The sequence below is a fragment of the Cornus florida genome, unplaced genomic scaffold (genome assembly GCF_030987335.1).
Source record: "Cornus florida cultivar Cherokee Brave unplaced genomic scaffold, ASM3098733v1 CherokeeBrave_3.0.0_Hap2_Chr03, whole genome shotgun sequence".
Taxonomy (NCBI): Eukaryota; Viridiplantae; Streptophyta; class Magnoliopsida; order Cornales; family Cornaceae; genus Cornus; species Cornus florida.
The window spans coordinates 91495292-91517930 of record NW_026775573.1 but is presented as its reverse complement, the minus strand read 5'-3'; the positions used below and the strand labels follow the sequence as shown (position 1 = coordinate 91517930).

Sequence of the window (22639 nt, the reverse complement as noted above, 5' to 3'; positions counted from 1 at the left end):
AAAGTCCGAAAAAATATATATTGTATTTCGCTAGGCTTGATTTGAAAAAGGCAAAGCATAAACTACGTTACCGGAGATTAAAAAAAAAAATTTTAAAAAGAAAAAGATATTTGTGCTTTTTAAATGTATAGATAGTATCGAGAGAGAAAATGATATTAAATAAGTTGGATTTGATTTTTTAAACAAAAACACTCTTTATTTTTTCGTTGGATATCATAAAATCATTTAATTTTGCAAATTAAATTAATGGTATTTGCACTCCACTAATTGAAACCCAATGAAAACACTCTTTATTACTTTTGCTGGCTATCATAAAATCATTTAATTTGCAAAATTAATGACATTTGCACTCCACTAATTGTAACGAATAACTTATGCAGTTATGTCTCACGGAAGGCCATAGATATTAGTAGATTGCAGCTTAAAATAGAAAATTCAGGTTCAAGTCTCCTTAAAATTAAGTGAATGTGAGTGAATTTTTTGTCGAAGTAAAAAATAATACCCGTAATAATAACAAAATATTGTGATTTTTTCTTTTTTCATTTTTGTTACTAAGAGCTAATAGTTCGGATTTTTGCATTACATCCTTCAAAAATAAACAGTTTCACTTGACAAATAGATCCAATTAGTCAATGTCATGTTCCCCACAATAGTTTCACTGACAAATTAGTTAGGCCTGAATATTATTTTTCAAAATAAAATAAAACTCAAGCATAAAGCAGGTATGTGTCATTACCATCTTTAGCTTGAAAAAAAAAAAAACAAAAACAAAACAAAAATTCATCTTTAGCCGATTTAGTTGACCGCAGTAAATGAGGAATTATTGGCACACAAAGCATGCAGCCTGATGTACAAGAAATGTAACCTGTGGATGGTCAACAAAGATCCCATCCAAAACACAGGCTTGAACAATCCAGTCAGTCAACCTTCGCCCTGGTCAAAGGCATTTCCGAGATTCAGACCCAAATTGGATTTGTCAAGCACATTTCGAGCATCACCAACTTTAAGCATGTGGGTGTTTCAGTTACAACAGAATCAAACATCATATGTTTTTTTTTACACCCTGACTGCATAAAGAGTTACTATTTTCTTTTTCTTTTTTTGCCTAAAAAGAAGGGAAAAAAAGAAAAGAAGAAATAGTTCCAATATCCCCTTCTAGTCATCATTTAACCCCTATACAATGAAATTGGAAAGAAATACAGAAGACTAACATTCCTGCTGCAATTCACATTCACTCTTTCAAGCTAAGCCTTGCGTTCTGAACTTTCACCGATAACTTCAACTTCTGGTCCTCCATATCTTTCAAAACTGCTAGCAAATTTGCACGGTATACTTCACATCGCTGATTTGTGCTGTCCAACTCAGTAGTCAAATCACGAATTTTCTTTTCCTTCTCATCCTGCCAATAAATAAATTAAATGCACCATCAATGATCATAGTAGAACTACAGGCACTATCATATCCACATGAATATCATATCCATATTCTACTGCACACATCTATTTATATCATCAGTTCATTGTCCATTCTATTTTTAAAGGAATGGCTTTCCTCTTACAGAGAAAAAAGTTGACATGATGAAATGATACAATCAAAATCTTCCATACAAGGAAAATCAATACTCTCTCCTCTCCCCTAAATATAAACATAAGGGCGTGCACAATGCTCCCATCATTGCAGGTCAGGAGGATCAGATGAACACAGCCTTACCTCCACAGGTGAAGAGTATTTCCCGTTTCGAACCCGTCACAATGGAGCAGCCTTACCGTTGTACCAAGGTCCACCCTCTCTCTAAATATAAAGATGACTTCCAAATTTCAGGATTTGATTCTATAATCTAGTTTAATTACAGCAAAAGCAAAAGCAAAGAAGAAACAACTCTATCAGAATTAAGAAAACTACAATGCTCAAGGAAGTCTTGTTAACACAGCTTATTACAGCATTGAGTGTCAAATAACTATTAAAAGCAAATTTATTTCATGCTGAGTTTTTGTTTAGTTTGCTTTCTTAATTAGTTGTAACAAAAGTATTTGGTAAAAAGCTTGTTATTACATAAGTACTCTTATTAAAAACACAACTACCATTCTAGCTTAGGTGCTCAAATCAAAATAAATCTTTCTACGCGACCAAGCAACAAGTTTCGAAAATTGTGGATGTTTTCATCCCCAAATTCTTTCTTTTTCCTATTCCATTCTTTTTACATGAAACAAGTTTAAATCTGCATGGCTGGAAGGATGGTCATTGTTAAAATCCACATACGGACACATAATCAGTAACTTCTTGATACATGCAACCAGATTAAACAACATGTGGCAACCCGTTTGAAACCCCAAACCGAGGAAATGTGTCGACCGCAGTTTATGACAAACAAGATGTTAATCTGAGAGGAGCCATGACATTGAGAGACCTATAGGCAAAAAGAATATCACATTTATAGGGGACCAGCTAACGTAAATGTTGGAAAGCATCACCAAAACTATCAGAGGAAACAAAGGTGAAGATGTAAAGCGTGGCCAAAAACATCATAAAGAAGATGACTGAGGGAAGCCTGTCAAATATGAAAAACTCTGATCTCTTCGTCACCCAAGTAAAATCCACTTGTCTGGGTCCAGCCTCCAAGATAGTACCAGAGAGCTATATGAGCTCACTGCATGGTCACAATGTGATATTACTCTGCATCATAGTATTGCAGTCTAGGCAGTAACCAACTGCTCATTGAACTTAGTCTACTTGGTCCACTCAATTGGGCTAGCCTCTCCCTCGGATTCCATTCTTACTTGCACTATCATTTAAGCACTTTACACCTTGTGAGGACTATAACTTAATGTTGACAAGTTTCGTAACGAAAGACGAAGCCTGTAATTTTTGTATTTTTTCAAAAATCAACTTAGCTTAGTTTGTTTGTTAGTGGTTATTGAAGATTTAATGGAGGAATCAAAGGAGGAAATCCTCCAGTAATTAATGTAGTTTCCTATTATTGAAGATTTGCTATTAATAGAGGAATCAGTGGAGAAAAATCTTTCTCGTTTCCTTTTTTCTCTCTTTCCATTCTCATTATTTCTTCTCCTATATAGAGGAGCTTCCACCATCGTATTGTGTATGAATTGAGAGAGTATTATAAAAGTGAAGTAGCCCTTTGGGCTCTTTGTGCGGTGGATGTAGGCCCTAGTAGCTGAACCACGTAATATCGGTGTGTTCTTGTTTCATTTCTCTCTTCACTTCTATTTTATTATTTACAACATGGTATCAGAGCCTAATTTCTCTTCCTAAGTTCTGAACCATATCTTGGGGTATTCCCTTAGCATCTGAAATGTTGCAAAGGGTTTCTCGGTGCTATTTGTGACTTGTTTGGGCTGTCGGGGTATTCGGTAGCATTGTCTTTGCCCTTGCCATGTCTCTTGCAGTTTTTATTGAGTTGTTTGGACTGCCGGTGTGTCCGGTAGAATTGTTTTTCGCCTTTACCGTGTCTCCAGCAATTTTTGTTGACTTGTTTGGGTTGCCGGTGTGTTCGGTAGTATAGTTCTTCGTCTTCTCTCCTCTCTTCATCATTCGCATTTGCTGCTACTAGTCATTTCAATGGCAAGTTCGGCATGCTTTAACTTGAGGGCGAGTATTGAAGATTTAATGGAAGAATCAGCAAAGGAAAATCCCCTAGTAATTGATGTAGTTTCCTATTATTGAAGATTTACTGTTAACAGAGGAATCAGTGGAAAAAAATATTTCTCGTTTCCTTTTTTCTCTCTTTCCATTCTCATCATTTCTTCTCTTATATAGAGGAGCCTCCACCATTGTATTGTGAATGAGTTGAGAGAGTATTATAAAAGTGATGTAGCCCTTTGGGCTCTTTGTGCCGTGGATGTAGTCTCTAGTGATTGAACCACACAATATCAATGTGTTCTTCTTATTTCATTTCTCTTCACTTCTATTTTATTATTCACAACAGTGGTGATTCCTATTTCCAAGAGAAAAACCAGATTCTCAAAATACATCAAAGGACAAAAAAGTAAAACCACCTTTTGAATAACTAATTCACCAATTAAGGTTCATAATCATACCTTATTATATTAGGGAACAATGCATACACATTTTGATTCATGAAAAAGATGTTCATAAATACCTTAGGCTCTCAAAACACTTGTACATAGATACAGACATCTCTCTTACAAATTGTTGAGAGTGAATCTAAGGCTATTACCGAAGGCTTTGATAGATCAGAATGCATCCAATTTAATAGACAAAAAGAGGGTGAAGAAGTATTGTAGATATTAATTTACAACTGATTTATAATTATCGTTTATCCTAATTTAAAATTCAGTTAATTAGTTGAACATGTACCATAGTTGCAATAGCATAAAGCACATAAAATAAATATATAAAGCAGAGACACCAAATTTTTACATGGACAACACTAGAAAGAAAAAATAAAGGGACCTCGTCCAGTCAAGAACAACCCATTATGAAAGAGTTCTCAACCACCCTAGAATCCCATAGTTAACTCTTAACACAGACACACCAATCACTCCACTTGAGTCTCCATGATGTTTGCTCCATCAATAGATTCATTCCTCATGAAATTTGGCTTCTCCATGGGGGCATGGTGTTGTCAGGGGCTTATTTGTTATTACTTATATAATGTTGGGGCTTATGTGTAATTTCTGAAACTTGTTATTATAAATAGAATATGGTGGAAGGATGAAAGTATACTTTCATTCTTTCTCTCTTTCCCCATCTCTTGCTCTTTTTCACTCATCCGCTTTCTTCTCTTTTTCGTCTTCTTCTTTATCACTTACTTTTGATTTGATTATATCTTAAAGTCAACATGGTATCAAAGTATGGTTCGTAAAGCTCTAGGTTTGTAGTTGAAACCCTGGGGCAAGTTTGTGTAAACCCTAGTGGGTGTGAAGGGTTTTTTTTTATAAGTAATAATAATATAAAAAGGCGTTCAAAAGGGGAACGCGTCCCTTATACAAAAAAATGGAACCGGAGCTAAGGCCCCAAAGAATCCAAAAAAATAATTAAATCATCAGAAGAAGAGCAAGAACTCCTCTTCACATAATTGAAAAGAGAATGAAGAATGTGATGTTTCACCATTGCCGTAGACGACTCTTTATCTTCAAACATTCTACTATTTTTCTCCTTCCATATACACCACCAAACACAATGTGGGATGACTCTCCAGAAATCGCGTACATCCCTTCTCAGGCGACATCCTCTCCATACATGAATCATTTCCTCAGTAGATCGTGGCATTACCCAACACATGCCAAACAACCCGAAAATAAGATGGGATTTAAAGAGATTCCAACATGGGATTTGTGTGCAAGGAAGTAGTGTTAATCACATCCACACGTACCACGGATCCAACTCCGCAGTGAGTTGGCTGGGGGTCGCAGGGCAGCGCGCCCCTGCAATAGCGGCTTTTTCTTCGTCGTTTGCGATTCTGGTATGGTCTACTTTGTTGCTTTCTAGGGTTTGTGTGGTGACTGTGTGGTCGCTTTTTTATGCATCTCAGAAGACGGTAATCTTTTTAGTTGAAGTTTGTGTGTTAGAGAGGTGGTTCTCCACGTATTTTGTTGCTATTTTTGTTTCTGAGGATTGTATACCCAAAAATTGTTTTATAAAATGTCTGGCTCAGAGGTGACTTCAAAAGAAGTTGGGTCCTCTCCTAGTCTGACTCCAGTATTGGGAGGTAGTGGTGATCACCATCCAGGCCTTTGTATTATGACTGTTAGGCTGGATGAGACGAACTATATGGAGTGGGCTCAATATGCTCGTATGCATATCACTGGTCATAGGATGATCGACCATATCGAAGGGACTGTCACGTATCCCTCCAACAGCGACCCTGCATTCAAAGAGTGGAGTGCAAATAATGCACTAGTTATGACGTGGTTGTTGCAGACCATGCAGCCACAGATCAACAAAAGGTTTCTGTTTGTGAAAACAACTAAAGAGCTATAGATGGCCGTGGAAGAGACGCATTCCTCAGTTGGTAATTTTGCAAAACTGTATGAACTCCAACAAATTTCAAGATTCAAGCAGGATGACCAAACTCTTGCTACATATTACCACACTCTACGTGATAAATGGGAAGAGTTAAATCACCACCAAGACTACATACCTGTGTGTGCAACTGATGTTAAAGCAATTCATGCTATGGTAGAAGGAATCAAATCTATGAGTTCTTGGGTGGTTTGCATCAGAGATATGAGCATGACAGGCTACAAGTGTTAAGCAGGTATCTAGCCCCTACTTCTGTTAGAGATGTGTTTTTGTATATCCAGGCTGAGGAGAGTAGAATGAAGGCTATGTATGCACCTGTATACACTAAGCCTGAGCCATAAGTACCATTGTCTGAGAGGTCTGCTCTTACCACACAATAATGGAACAAGCCCAATCCTCCAAAAGGAGGGAAACAAGATAGCAAAAGCAAGTTGAGGTGTGATCACTGTGGGCGTATGCACCACACTAGGGAAACATGCTGGAATCTACACGGTCGCCTTACTCTAGCTCCTGCTAATGCGAATTCTAGGCCAAGGCCTGGTCCATTTAGGGGGTTATATACGGCACATACTGCAGAGCGTGAGACTGCTTCTACTGGTCATGCCTCTTCTGGGCCACCGAGTTCTTTGTCCGAGGCTGAACTTGATGCTCTCCGACATCTACTAGCACAACATTCCTCCGTTTCCACCTCTAACTTCGCTCAAACAGGTACCTCTCATTTAGCACATCAAGTTTCCACATTATCTGGTGGACCACCCTGGATCATTGATTCAGGAGCCACTGATCATATGACTGGTATGGCATCTGATTTTTCTTCGTACAGTTTATGTTCTGGTAAGGATAAGGTTAGAGTGGCTGATGGCACCTTCACCTCCATTGCGGGGAAGGGCACTCTTTCTGCCTCTCCTAATCTTACCTTATCCTCTGTTCTTCATGTCCCAAAGTTTAACAATAACCTCCTTTCTGTCAGTCACATTACAAAAGGCTTGAATTGTAGTGTAACATTTTTTCCGTCTCACTGTGTGTTTTAGGACTTAGACACGGGGAAGACGATTGGAAGTGGACGTAAGGACAATGGCTTGTATTTGTTGAACGCGAGGCAACTTCTTATTATGTTGGAAATCAATCTAGTGTTAGGAATAGTAATGTCAATAAAGATCTGTTAATGCGATGGCATAATAGACTAGGTCATTTACCTCTTCCTGTTTTGAAGCATGTGCTTCCCCAATTTGCTTCTGTTGAATCTTTTGAGTTAAATTGTGAAACATGTGTTCTTGCCAAACAATGTCGTGTTTCTTACCCTACTAGTATTAATAATAATACAGCTCCTTTGCAGCTTATTCATTCTGATGTGTGGGGTCCTGAATCTACTATTTTGTTACTTGGTATTCGTTACTTTGTTGTGTTTGTTGATGACTTTAGTCAATATACTTGGCTTTATCTTACGAAAACCAAAGATGAAGTTCATTCCATTTTTAAAACCTTTCATAGGATGGTATGTACTCAATTTGGTTGTCCCCTCAAAATACTTCGATCTAATAATGGAGGAGAGTTTATGTATAGTGGTCTTACCTCCTTTTTTGCTGATAAAGGGATTGTCCATCAAACCTCGTGTCGATACACCACAACAGAACGGTGTAGCTGAAAGAAAACACCGTCATATTACGGAGGTGACCTATTCTCTTCGAATTGGGATGGGAGTGCCTAAAAGTTAATGGGCTAATGTAACCTTAACAACTACATACCTTATCAATCACATGGCTTCTAAGGTTCTTGGCTATCAATCCCCTTTCTCTGTTTTACACCATGACACGGCCTTGTTTACTGTCCCTCCGAAAGTGTTTGGTTGTGTTTGTTATGTTCACATTCATCATCGCAAGGACAAAATGGACCCGAAGGCAATCCGATGTGTCTTTCTTGGATACTCCGCCACTCAGAAAGGGTATCGGTGTTATAACCCTACCACTCGTCGTCACCGTCTCCGTGGATGTTACAATTTTTGAGTCTGTTCCTTTTTTTTCCACTGCTCGGGATTCTCTACGGGGGAGACTACTATACAGGTAGAGAATCTGTTGTCCATTCAAAGGGAATGCCCCCTTCCTTCGCCTGTTCCCATTCAAGGGGAGCTTGTTACTGAGGTGTCTATGTCTAGTCCTCCTAACACTAATGATTTACAGCAGGAAAAGCAACCAATTTTCTACACTAGGAGGGCAAAACAAGTTATTGACTCACTCCAGGACCAAGAAGTCTCCCTCGATCCAGGTAATTCCTTAGTTGACATTGATACTTCTGATTCTTTTCCCAATAGCATTCCTGTTGATCTTGATGTCCCTATTGCCTATCGTAAGGGTGTTCGTAGTTGTACAAAGCATCCCATTTCTCAGTTTGTATCCTATGATGCCTTATCTCCAACATATCGTGCTTTCACTTCGTGTATCTCCTCTGTATCTGTTCCTTCTAGTGTTTCAGATGCTCTCAGTCAAACTCCATGGAGGAAAGCTATGCTTAAAGAAATAAAGGCCCTTGAGAAGAATCGTACTTGGGATATCTTTCCATTACCTAGGGGTAAGAAACCAGTAGGCTGCAAATGGGTCTACACAATAAAGCATCATGCAGACGGAACAATTAAGAGATATAAACTCGGTTAGTTGCAAAGGGCTTCACTCAGACCTATGGAATTGATTATTTGGAAACATTTGCTCCAGTTGCCAAGATGAACTCTATACGTGTTCTTCTTTCTTTGGCAGCTAATTTGAATTGCCCTTACATCAGCTGGATGTAAAGAATAAAGCTTTGTATGGGTTAAAGCAGTCGCCATGTGCTTGGTTTAAGAGGTTCAGTACTGCTGTGACAAGAGTACGGTACACACAGAGTCAGGCAGATCATACTCTCTTCATCAAGAAGCACCAGGGTTGCACCACTGCCTTTATTGTATATGTTAATGATATTGTTATCACTAGAAATGATCCAGAAGAGATTCGTCGAATAAGGTCATTCTTGGGGACAGAGTTCGAGTTTAAAGACCTTGGATCATTGAGATATTTTCTTGGCATCGAGGTGTGCAAATCGAAGAAAGGGGTATTCATTTCTCAATGGAAGTATGTGTTAGATTTGTTGGCTGAAACAAGCAGGCTTGGAGCTAGACCGATTGATATTCCCATTGAGTAGAACCATAAGCTTAATGATGTAGATGGAGACCCATTAGATGATGTGGGAAGATTTCAGCGATTGGTTGGGAGACTGATTTACTTATCTCTCACGCGCCCGGATATTGCCTACGTTATTAGTGTGATTAGTCAGTTTATGCATGCTCCACGTACACCTCACCTTAAGGCAGCTCATCTTGTTCTTCGCTACCTCAAGGGTTCACCTGGTAAGGGGATATTATTTGGTAGTCATGGCCGCTTGCGTGTTGAAGCCTATACTGATGCTGATTAGGCAGGGTCTGTGACAGATCGACGATCTACTTCAGGATATTACACATTTGTTGGAGGTGATCTTGTTTCATGGCGAAGCAAGAAACAGTCTAGATCTAGTACAAAGGCTGAGTTCAGATCCATGGCACATAGAGTTTGTGAGTTGTTATGGCTACGTACGATGTTAGGTGAGTTGGGTTATCCTATTCGCGAGTCAATGAAGTTGTATTGTGATAACAAGGCTGCTATTAGCATTGACCACAATCCAGTTCAACATGAAGGGCAAAGCACATTGAAGTCGATCGACACTTCATCAAGGAAAAGCTTCGTCTTGGGCTGATTTGTACTCCATACAGTCAATACACATGATCAGGTTGCTGATGTTTTGATTAAGGGTGTGAGCAAGACTTGCTTGCAAAATATGTTAGTCAAGCTGGGCATGATAGATATCATTGCACCAGTTTGAGGGGGAGTATTGTCAGGGGCTTATTTGTCATTACTTATATAATGTTGGGGCTTATATGTAATTTCTGAAACTTGTTATTATAAATAGAATGTGGTGGAAGGACAAAAGTATACTTTCATTCTTTCTCTCTTTCCCCATCTCTTTCTCTTTTTATCTCATCCGCTTTCTTCTCTTTTTCTTTTTCTTCTTTATCACTTACTTTTGATTTAATTATATCTTAAAGTCAAGAAATGGTTTGTTCAATCTTCAGCTCTAATTGATTGAATTGATCTTTGTTGTTCTCCAATGATTTTATTGCTTTGAATCTCTCAATCACATATAAATATCTCTATAGGAAATGCTACATTGAGAAACAAGGCTTTCTCTCTCAAAAAATAGATTCTCACCAAAATATAGCGAGTCTCAAGAGGAGTCCCTAGACTAACTATAACCACATATTTACAGCTATAGGAGACTCGTGTAGTAGGGTAAGTAGAATCCTTTTAAAATTATGATTTAAGGGAGCTTCCCAAAAGATGTTTCTACATAGTTCAATTACTTGAAAAAAATCATTGAGAAAACTTTAATTCAAAACCATAATTTTGAAAAACAAGTTCAAAACACTATTTAAGGCCAATTAAAGATCAAACCTAGGTCAAGTATGGTCTCTAAGGTCTTATTAACCTTTAACCTAGATATGTGATTAAGTCCTGCAAAATTTGTACTGCGTTCTTCATCTCTACCATCTTTTATGATTGTAGACGAACTACTTGTGATGCTTTGACACACATTACTCTTGCTGAGACAATGACTCGAGGGGAAGCCCGGTGTTTGGGGGGGGGGGGGGGGGGGGGGGTGAAATATAGTCTTTAAGCAAGCTCACTGACTTTTCGAAGATAAAGCATTAAGGCTGTCTCCAAAAAACAGAGTGAGTCTAATTGGCTATTTGTATGAAGACCTATGTTACATGGACTCGGGTACGGGTGTCGGACACGGGTGTGTATCCATGATTCCTTGTTTGGCCCATTTGGTGGCCAAAGGGTTTACTTAGATTCCTGGTAAAGACTTTAATGATACCTTCGCTCCAGTGGCTAAATTGACCTTAGTTCGTTTATTGGTCTCCCTGGCTGCCTCTCACAATTGGCCACTTCATCAGCTTGATGTGAAGAATGCTTTCCTTAACGGTGATCTTCTTGAGACTATTATATGGATCCTCCACCCGCTTTTTGGGTTGAGGGGGAGTATACTGGAATGGTCTGTCGATTGCGGAAATCTTTGTATGAGTTAAAACAATCTCCCAGAGTTTGGTTCAGCTGCTTCAGTGATGTTATTCTATCCATGGAGTTTGTTAAATGCCATTCTGACTATACATGTTTTATCCACAGTTCCTCCACTCGTCGAGTTTCATTCTTCTTGTCTATGTTGATGATACATCATTACTGACAATGACATCCCTAGGATTGCTCAAATAAAGCTTCAATTGGCTAAAGCTTTTGATGTGAAAGACCTTGGACAGCTCAGATATTTCGTGGGAATTGAGGCTGCTAGATCTAAGCAGGGTATCTCTTTATCGCATAGGAAGTATGTCTTGGATCTTCTTCAAGACAAGGGTATGCTTAGGTGTAAACCTGCTTCGACTCCTATAGATCCTAATATGAAGATCTCGGCTGAGTGTGGAGATCTCCTTTCTGATCCCTCGCAGTCTCAGCGCTTGGTAGGAAGAATGATTTATCTTACCAACACCCGTCCTAATTTGGCTTTTGCTGTTAGTGTTGTGAGTCAGTTTATGCATGCTCCTCGTACAGCTCATATGGATGCGGTACATTATATTCTTCGATATCTTAAGTCCTCTCTTGGACTTGGATTATTCTATTCTTCTAGCAGATAGATTAGGCAATCTTGTTTCAGTGATGGAGACTATGCTGGGTCCAAGACTGACAGACATTCCACATCTGGCTTTTGTACTTTCTATAGAGATCATCTTATATCCTGAAAAAGTAAGAAGCAACCTGTAGTTTTGAGATCTTCAACAAAGACTGAGTATCGTGCCATGGCCCAGGTACTTGTGAGATTCTCTGGCTTCGATCTTTCTTAGAGGAACTAGGGCTAAGTGAAAAACAGTCCTCAGACTTGTTTTGTGATAATAAGCCAACGATCATGCTTGCTTCAGATTCTGTTCTTCATGAGAGGACTAAACATATAGAGGTGGACATTCATTTTATCAGAGAGAAGGTTCGTTGGGGAATTATCAAGTTGTGCTTTGTTCGGTCCTCTAATCAGTCGGCAGATGTGTTCACCAAATCTATTGGTCCATCTTTGCTTCATTCCTCGATTACCAAGCTTACCAAGCTGGGCTTGATTAATATCTTCACTCCAGCTTGCAGAGAAGTGTTGAAATATCTGTATTATTATTTTTATTTTTTTTATTAGGTGTTTTCAACCTTTTATTAGGTGTTTTATGTAAGATCCCTATTATCATGGGATCACGTAGATAAGATCCCCATAATCATGGGATCACGTAGATTTTGGCATATTTCATGTTTTTCTTTGATTTGGTTTCCTTTCTTTGTACCCAATTCTTGTATATAAATATAGCTCTTGGCTCTCGGTTTGAGTAAGCCAAAACCCAAAACTTATTTTCTATAGATACTATCCAATAAGCTTGGCCAAGTGACTAGATAAGGGCAACTTGTACAAACAACCAATTTGTCCTTATTCACTTTAATTTGAAGTAATCTGGTTCCTTAAAGTGAAACAGCAAGGGACCTTTTATGACTACATTGCCATTGCTTTTGATTTTGAACTAAAGTGAGAGAGCGGAGTCATTTTTCCTTAGGGACCAAGAAAAGGGTTCGTCTTTTAGTCTAGGTCCAGTTATTATATCCTATAGTTGAGCATAGAATCATCTTGCAATATAACAAATACTTAACATTAATTCTAACACTCACCAAACCCAATTGCCCCATGGTCTTGAACTTGATCTTCAATATAGTTCCTACGCCATGAGTTGCGTTCAGCCATAAGCTTGAGTCCATGTTCTTTAAATTGAATATGATCTGGATGCACCATCCATGGATCAACTTATCACTTGAGATTTAATAATAAACCTGTAATTCACTTCACTCAAGTAGGCTATTAAATACTCTCATTGATAGTTTGTTATCATCAAAATTATGAAGTTTCACTTGGCTTAAAACCTTGGGCTAACAATTACAGCCCATATTTTGACTTTTAAGTAACGTTTGCCAACATGACTCATAATCCTAACAAAGAGAATACATAAACATCTAGATAGATTCTTATAGAGAGCATCTGGGCATAAAGAATGCATAATTTTCTTTTCATCACGTATCATGTTGCATTAGATGGTTAGAGAATTGCGTAAAGGCTTGAATGATATGAATTACTCATTCACAGCTCTAGAATTTATAAATAAAATGAGCACATGCTCATATTACAAGAAAGGAAACTAAATCAAATCAAAATCAAATCACAACTTATTCTAAAGCATATTGTATGGCATATTCTATAGCATATTCAAATCTCTGCTATTATGGTAAGTCATACCATAAATCGTGGTATCATATATGCTAACAGTTAGTTATTATTTTGAGTATTGATCAACAACTTGTGGAGCTTAAATCTTCATTAGCCCCAAAATCGCACGCAAAGATACTTAGAGATCGGACAAAACTAGTGTTGGAAATCAAACGTCCATCGAGAATCATCGCATGAGGAGCGGATCAGTTGACATATCAACAAAGCCTGAGTTAGGATGGACTAGGTAATTCTAGGAGGGAATCTTGTAACCTAGTTGTAATAGTGGATTTTGAATTGTCAGACTAGGTCCCATAGTTTTTCGTTGTTGGGGCTTTTCCATGTAAATCTAGGGTGTTTTGTGTGATTGCTTGATTATTCATTTTTGCTCTCTATATTTTAACTGATGCAAACTGATACTTTTTAATACAATTGTTAGGTTCTAAAAATCAGTTTTTTTTCCAGTTAAAATTTGAATAAGATCTATTCACCCCCTCTAATCTATCTTAGGCTTTGCACTCTCTAACGAATGAAAGCCATAGGAAATGGTCCTATCCTAGATTTCTTCACACCTACATCCAAAATTGGCCACAAGTTCACAACCGAACCTCTTTCTGGAGTCTGTGTCACCTAGCTAACTAGGTAAGCCACTACCCTTCCTAATTCCTTTTTTAAATTCAAATCCTCCACCTGACCCCCATTGCTTTTCCAAAAATTGTCGACCACGTGGCATTGCCTAGTGGTCCCTTTTAGGAACTTCGTGACACGCATCCCACATATAGCCCTTGTTCTTTATCATGAGAGAAAGAGAGAGAGAACTTGTACACTATATTTCACACAACACAACCTAATAAGCCTACATAGACTCATATAAAGGATACAAGTCACCTTAATAACACAACGGCCCTACAAACACAATGTAATTACATAATGGCCCAACACACACATATATATATATATAACATTCTAACACTCCCCCTCAAGCTGGAGAATATATATCAAATAATCCCAGCTTGGAACAGATAGTTCTTAACCGGTTATAATCCAATGCTTTGGTAAATATATCAGCTAATTGATCTTCAGACTTCACGAATGGAGTAGAAATGCTCCCACGTAATATCTTTTCTCGAATTAAGTGACAATCAACTTCAATATGGTTGGTCCTCTCATGAAACACAGGATTTGAGGCAATGTGAACTGCTGCTTGATTATCACAAAACAATGGAGTAGGAGCTTCAACTGTCAACCCAAGTTCTTTTAGAAAATGTTGTATCCAGGTCAACTCACTAGTAGTATGGGCCATTGCCCTATACTCAGCTTCAGCACTAGATCGAGCGATCACCGTTTGCTTTTTACTTCGCCATGTAACAAGATTTCCTCCTACAAATGTGCACTAGCCTGTAGTAGATCTCCTATCTGAAGGAGAACCAGCCCAGTCGGCATCTGTAAAACCTTCCACCCTGAGATGACCATTTGATTTATATAGTAACCCAACACCTGGAGCTTGCTTGAGATATCGGATAATCCGAAGAACAGCAATCCAAAGTGGCATTCTAGGAGCTCCCATGAACTGACTTACAACATTAACTGCATACGAAATATCAGGTCGAGTGATAGTGAGATAAATTAATTTCCCAACAAGGCGACGAAATTTGCCCGGATCATTAAATAGATCACCCTCATCAAACACAAGTTTTGTATTCGAATCCATAGGAGCATCAACCAGGCGACCACCCAACATACCTGTTTCTTCTAATAAATCCAACACATATTTTCGTTGGGATAAACTTATACCCTTCTTAGATCTAGCAACTTCAATACCCAAGAAATACCTAAGTTTACCCAAGTCTTTAGTATGGAATCAATATTGCAGAAACAACTTCAACTTAGCAATACCTTCAGAATCATCACCTGTGATCACAATATCATCTACATATACCACAAGAAAGATGAAGCCAGCTTTAGTGCACTGGTGAAATACCGAATGGTCAGTCTGACATCTATTAAGACCAAATTTTAATGACGCCTCAGAGAATTTGCCAAACCAAGCCCGTGGAGATTGTTTCAATCCATATAGGGCCTTTTTAAGGCGACAAACAGTGTGACGATACTCCCCCTAAGCAACAAACCCAGGTGGTTGCTCCATATAAACCTCTTCTGCTAAGTCACCATGCAAAAAAGCATTTTTAACATCTAACTGAAACAGAGGCCAATGTCTATTAGCAGCAAGAGAAATCAAAACACGAATAGAAGAAATCTTAGCAACAGGGGCAAACGTCTCATCATAGTCAATACCATAAGTCTGGGTATAACCTTTGGCAACAAGACAGGCTTTTAAACGCTCAACGGACCCATCTGGAAGATACTTCACAGTGTATACCCAGCGACAACCAACTGGTTTGAAACCTGGAGGTAAGGGAACAAGATTCCATGTGCCATTCTGATGCAAAGCATCCATTTCATCTTGCATTGCTTTCCTCCAACCCAAATCAGACAAAGCATCCTGCACAGTCTTAGGAACAAATGTAGTAGACAATTGAAAAGAAAAACATGAGAAGGATGGCAATAAGGAATTATAAGAGACATAATGAGCAATGGGATGATTAGTGACACATGAGCGAGTACCTTTACGGAGTGCAATAGGCAAGGAATCAGACACAGTGGACGGTGTTGGATCTAAAGAATCCAAAGACGATGGAGGAGGCACGACAGCAAATGGCTTTGGTCTTCGAGTGTACACCTGTAACAGGGCAGGCAAAGAAGATCTAGGTTGAAGAGAAAGTGAAGGAAGTGGAACCGCAGGAAGAGGCGACTCAGGAGTAATATCAAGAATTGAATCACTATTTAAAAAATATGGGACAGACTCACAAAAGGTCACATCCGCGCTAATAAAGTACCAGTGAGAAACAGGACTATAGCGGCGATAACCTTAATGAGAACGAGAGTATCCAAGAAATACACACTTTGTGGCACGTGGGTCAAGTTTATCAAAACCAGGATCAAGATTGTGGACATAACATACACATCCAAAAACTCTAGGAGTAAAAGAAAACAAAGGAGAATCAGGAAATAAAATAGAATGTGGAGATTTGCCATCTAATACAGATGACGGCATACGGTTAATAAGATGACAGGCAGTAAGAACAGCATCGCCCCAAAACCGTTTAGGCATGCGCATATGAAACAAAAGAGCACGGGTTACTTCTAAGAGGTGTCGATTCTTACGTTCTGCAACTCCATTTTGTTGAGGAGTATAAACATATGAATTTTAATGAATAATTCCTTTATCACTAAGATATGAATAATTCCTTTATCACTAAGATATGTATCAAAGGTGGTTGAAGAATATTCCTTAGCATTATCAGAACGTAAAATACGAATTGGGCAGCCAAACTGAGTTTTAATTTCTTTTCGAAATTTTTGAAAAATTAAAAATAACTCAGAACGATCTTTCATCAGAAACAACCAATTCAAGCGAGAATAATCATCCACAAATGTCACAAAATAATGAAATTTATTAATTGAAGAATTCTTTATTGGACCCCATACATCTGAATGAACCAAATGAAAAGGACTAGAGACACAATTATTAACCCTAGACTTGAAAGACACGTGATGGTGCTTACTAAGTTGACAAACTTCACATCAAGAATTTCAAATTACTAAGACTAGGAACTTGACGCTGCAAAACTTGAAGTGACGTGTGACCAAGACGACAGTGCCACTGGAATGGAGACAGAGAAGACTGAAGAGCCACAGGATAAGGTGCCAAATCAAAGTAATATAAGCCACCAGCTTCATACCCCGTACCAATCTTCTTCTTCGTCTTCAGATCCTGAAACACACAAAAAGTAGGATAAAATGTAACAGAGTACTGAAGAGATTTAGTAAGCTTACTGATAGACATTAAATTAAAGGGAAACTGAGGAACATATAAAACAGACGAGAGAGACAAGGAATCACTAAGTTGAGTTGTCCCCAAACCTGAAACCTTAGCGGAGGAACCATTAGCAAGGGTAACTCTTTGAGAAAGAGGTACAGAATTAAAATCAAATAGAAGAGAAGAACATCCAGTCATATGATCGGATGCTCCAGTGTCTATGATCCAAGGACTGCTAGTGAAAGACAATAGACGTGTGTGCAGTACCTGATTGGGCAAAGGTAGCCGTGGAAGATGAATTAGATGCTTGCTTATAAGACAAAAACTGAATATACTCATCACGTGGAACAGGGACCGTATCTGATTCAGCTACATTTTGAGATCCAGAAACAACATCATTCGGAGAGGAGGAAACTTGATTTGCATAACTAGATGGTTTGCCATGAAGGTCCAACAAAAATTCACAGTATGATTAGAAAGGCTACAATGAGTACATTTTCGTGATTCCCAGCCACAGCCACGGCCACGTCCTCCCCGTGAATCACAACCGCCACGTGTGAAGCGTCCCCCACGACCTCCACGGAAAGCAGTATTTTCACCCTTGGAAACGATCAATGCTGAACGCTCACCACTCTGCCCAGAATTCAAAGTTGAGGTATCACTGACAAGTGTAGCGCGTTGAAGTCTAGAAAACACATCAGCAACAGATGGAAGTGTGGGATTGCCCATAATCTGTGAACGAAAAGACTCATAAGCGGATGACAAACCAGTAAGAAAACGAGCAACATTAAAGTCCTCACGTTGTTGTTGCATACTTCGAACATCAACAGTAATGGGCTGATACATATTCAGCTCCTCACAAACTCCCATAACTTTGAAATAATACTCTTCTATACTGTGATTACCTTGTCCAAGATTGAAATACTGCTTATAGAGCTCATAAACACGAGTGATATTACCTGTCCCAGAATACAGTTGCTGCAATCTATCCCACATCTCCTTGGCAATATCCAAATAAAGTAAAGTTGAACTGATTTGGGGTTCAATACTGTTTATCATCACAGAGATGATCTGAGCATCTTCCTTTTCCCATGCATCAAAAGAAGCATCAGTCTCCTTGAGTTTCTCTTTAGTCAGATGAGTACCAAGGCCTCTACCTTTGAGAAAAATTTTAACAGATTTAGCCCACAGTATGTAATTCTTCCCATTGAGTTTAACGGAAGTCATGGGAGAATGAAGACCGGATGTGGGAGAAAACAAATTTGAACTGAATGCCATGTTGAACCCAGCAAACAGAGAAGAAAAAGAAGCATAATTGGTATTCTGGCCGAACCTGGTAAACGGGCCGGATCTGGGCTATCCCAAGTTTAGTAAACCAGGGTTGGAATAGTTATTCCAGATTTAGTAAACCAGGATTGGAATAACAGAACCGTGTAGCCAAACAAGGGTCTTCTTCTTCACACCTTCACAAATGCCGGTGAACAAAGCAGCACAGACAATGGCGACCCAGTCACAAGCAACGGCCGAGTCAAGAGGCAACTACCTCTGCAACTTTCGGCAAAAAAAAACAATTCGATGAACCTTACCTCTGTATATCAAGCCAGCAGATCTGATGACGAGCTCGCTGACAACCAAAAAAGAAGCTACCGGCAACGACGATGACGAACAATGCAGATCTGACGACGACGAATGACGATGCAGATCTGATGACAGTGAATGAGGAGCTGCCGGCGATGAACGAAGAAAGCAGGAACACCAACACCATAATCGCGATTCCGATCGTGATTCCAATCTTAACCCACACAATTACAGACCCTTAAACCTAGGAATTTGTAGTGCTCTGATACCATGTTCTTTATCATGAGAGACAGAGAGAAAGAGAGAGAGAACTTGTACACTATATTACACACAATACAACCTAATAAGCCTACATAAACTCATATAAAGGATACAAGTCACCTTAATAACACAAGGGCCCTACTAACATAATGTAATTACATAATGGCCCAACATATATATATATATATATAACATTCTAACAGCCCTCACCCATCATCCTATCCAATGAGAATATCTCTACAACTCCATCTCTGATTGGCATTAACCTAAGACAGATTTCAAAAAGTCAACATTTCATCTACCCAAACAGGGAATAGAAACTCCGAGAGCCTACTCCAAGTTTAACTAAAGTAGGAACCTTTCTTCCAGTGACACATTGTGATGACCGTGTCATCTTTTTCTTTTTTTCAGCATTAATTTTTTAATATTATTATTTTCTATTACTTTATTTCTTTTCCATCTTCGGGTCATGTGAGCCCAAGACCAGGTCAAGTGCTCGGGAATAGTTCCCGACACTTCATTCATTCCATCCTTGCATATTTTACCTTCATAGTATTATGGATTTGTATTGCACTTGTTTACGTTTTTACCTTTTGTTACTTGGGGGTATTTGTGCGATTATGTTTGGTTGACATTTCCATTTTTGGGGGTATTTGTGTGTTTATCATTTGAAGATATTTTCATTTGGGGCAATAGTGCGATTATCTTTTGAGATATTTTCTTGGAGGGGATTTTTGCAAATAGGGAAAGTTGGGGACAAGTGTTGTGTGTTGATTGGAGATGTGTTGGGGTTTTGATTGGTGACACGTGGATGGCTAGATTGATGCCAAGTGGAGGGTGGAGATATGTGTGTGTAAGAGAGGTAGTGCTAGGGTAGGTGTGTTTAATTTATATCATCTTTCCTTACACCTTTCTCTCCTAATCTTCCTCTTCTTCCTCACCTCCTCTAATAGACTCCATTGATGCCACACCTTTGACCTTCATTTCTTTCATCTTCCATTCACTTTTTGGGCTTGCCATTGAAGGAAGAAAGCTTGGGGACTCCAAGGACAACCTAACTCTTCCATTTGTTTTGGCTTTGGGACTTTTTCTTCTTGGATTGCTAGGGTCGCTTTCCCTGGTGAGGTAAGGGGTGCAGTATTGATTTATCCCTATTATGTGATTTCGTATTTGGTTTCCACGTTAACATCTATGTGTAAACTTAGCATAGTTCGAATTTCGTTGGATTATCTTGTACTTGGATATTATATATTGAAATTGTCGTTTTTATTTCAATTGCTAGACTTAGGATGATTCCTTAGACCTACCCTTGAATTAGGCGTTTAAGGGGCATGATCCACATTTGTATAGATTATGTTATTCTTGAAGACCAAAGAAACCTAGTTTATCTTTATAATGCACTTTCACACGAAGTAATTTAAATTACTCACACCCGTTGATTAATGTTTTTCAGGACAAGGCATGCTTTGCATGGATGTATCTTCATCTAGCTTGGATGTATTTTTTTTGTTTCCATTTGAGTTCTCTTGTACATTGGATAGCTTCTTTGTGTAATGTATTTTATAAGTGTTGATGTAATCTCTTTTAAGCAAATTGTAATTGGGATTCATTTGATGTAATGTAATAAGGCAAAGGGCCATTTTATTCCAAGGCATTATCTTAGTTCCATTAACGCATTCTTGTATGAATTCATCTCATTTATACATCCTTTTCACTTGGGCTGGATTTTGGGGGTCCTAAGGACCATTTGTGGCCAATAATGGTCAATTGCATTTTTTTTTTTGGCTTTCACTCGGTGGCCTAGGTATTGTTCACCAGTACCCAAACTGGCTTAACCAAGCGCTCACCTCCGAGAGCTCAAAGCTTGTAAGGCCTTGGCGCGGACATACTCTTTGCACCCGCGGAGAAGCACCCTGACACTATGTGAGCGCTCGCACAGTGCCCTCTAAATGCTCTCAGGTCCTCTTATGGCACATTTTTGTCTTCTCTTTTCAATGTTGATTTTAGGCGTTTTATCCATCATTCATGTCCAGTATTGACACAAGAGACTAGAAAGGACCTATTCATCTATAGTATGGTGTCATAACGACCATTTTACCCCTAGTTCTTTATAATGACCGATTTGACCTTCGCTTCCGCATTTGTGTTGGTTAGTACCATTTTGTCCTTAGTTTCTGCATTGGTCTATGAGTCTCGTTGACTCTACTTGTGGTCCTATTATTGCCTTAGAGATAGCTTTCATCTCTAGTGGCTTCTTCCCTTGTTTCGTTTCTGCATTTCGAACTCGGTATCGGGTCCGGGTTTCAAGTCATTGTCGATGATGCAACAGATCATGGGATTCGGGGCGTCACACACACTAATATGAGCACATCGTAATTGATTTTGTTGCTTTATGTCATCATCTATGCATATAAAGCCTCTATACTAGTCTCCAATTGTGCTGAATTCATTGCACCAAAGATGAGAGGTAAAAACCCAGTGCTCTTGACCATAGTCCCTGGGTTGAGTTATAGATTATTGCAATCACGGGTGTGAGCGCACCAATCCAAGAATATCATCTTGCCGTCACAGACCTAATTGTTCAACACCCAAACTCTCTCGATTTAATTTACCAAGCAGAAAATACTGTTGCAAATCTCTGCTTCCTTCACCCCTACCAAAGAACTCCCAAGCATCAGTTAACCTAGGAAGCACATACACTTCTCCTAGGATGCCGTTGCGGTATCGGACGTGTGTTAGACACGCGAACATGGCCTGGCCACGTGTCGGCCACGGCTAGAGTGTCTGAAATTTGAATATTTTATTTTTTGGTTGAACACAATTGGGATATGGCTCGGTGGAGTTCAATGGGTCATGCCTCGGTCTTTGAGCGGCTTGATTGATGCTTGGAGAGGGTGCCTTGTGGGACCCCATGTTCAAGATTTTTGGAGGGTGGCGCCTCTTTGCATTTTATGGTGTTTATGGAAGGAGCGGAATAGAAGATCCTTTGATGGAGAGGAGTCTTCTATTGGGGCTTTAAAATCTCTTATTGTTAGCTCTCTTTTAAGTTGGGTTATGGGGAGATATTGTACACCTTTAGAGGAATTTGTTAATTTTTTGGGTTCTTTGGGTCTCTTTTGGCTTTTGGCTTTTGGCTTTTGTGTAGCTTCCGGGATGCGTTCCCCTTTTGAACGCTTTCTATTACATCTCTATTTATAAAAATAAAAACAATTGAGACATGGCATGGAGACGACGTGGACAGATTTTGGAGACTTTCATGACATGGTTATGTAATTATTTTTTTTAAAGAATGGGATTCAATGCAATTTAAAATAAGTTAATTAGAAAAATAAAACAAATTTAAGAAAAGAAAAACAACAAACATCTAGCTCGAAGCTCCAAATTGGAGATTTCATTCATGATTATATGAATTGACCAAAAATTATTATTTTTATATATGTAATAATATATTACATTATTATTTTTTTGACTAATCCATGCAATATTCATGTCTTATTTTTTGAGATTTGTCTTATCGTC

At 38.8% G+C, this 22639-nt stretch overlaps 1 protein-coding gene across 3 annotated transcripts in view; it reads right to left on the bottom strand.

The window, feature by feature from the left end:
* Positions 1–746: 746 nt before the first annotated feature.
* Positions 747–22639, bottom strand: part of LOC132300858 (protein FAR1-RELATED SEQUENCE 9) — a 56412-nt gene continuing 34519 nt past the window's right edge. The window contains exons 3-4 of one of the 3 annotated variants that reach the window (XM_059798121.1): positions 1711–1791; positions 1270–1399 (exon numbers count right to left, since the gene is read on the bottom strand). In XM_059798121.1, coding sequence (XP_059654104.1) covers positions 1747–1791 — 45 coding nt within the window. In that variant the 3' untranslated portion in view covers positions 1270–1399; positions 1711–1746. Of the gene's footprint in view, positions 1400–1710; positions 1792–16982; positions 17237–22639 lie in introns of those variants that run through there. The other 2 variants (XM_059798119.1, XM_059798118.1) reach the window with 2 other exon arrangements.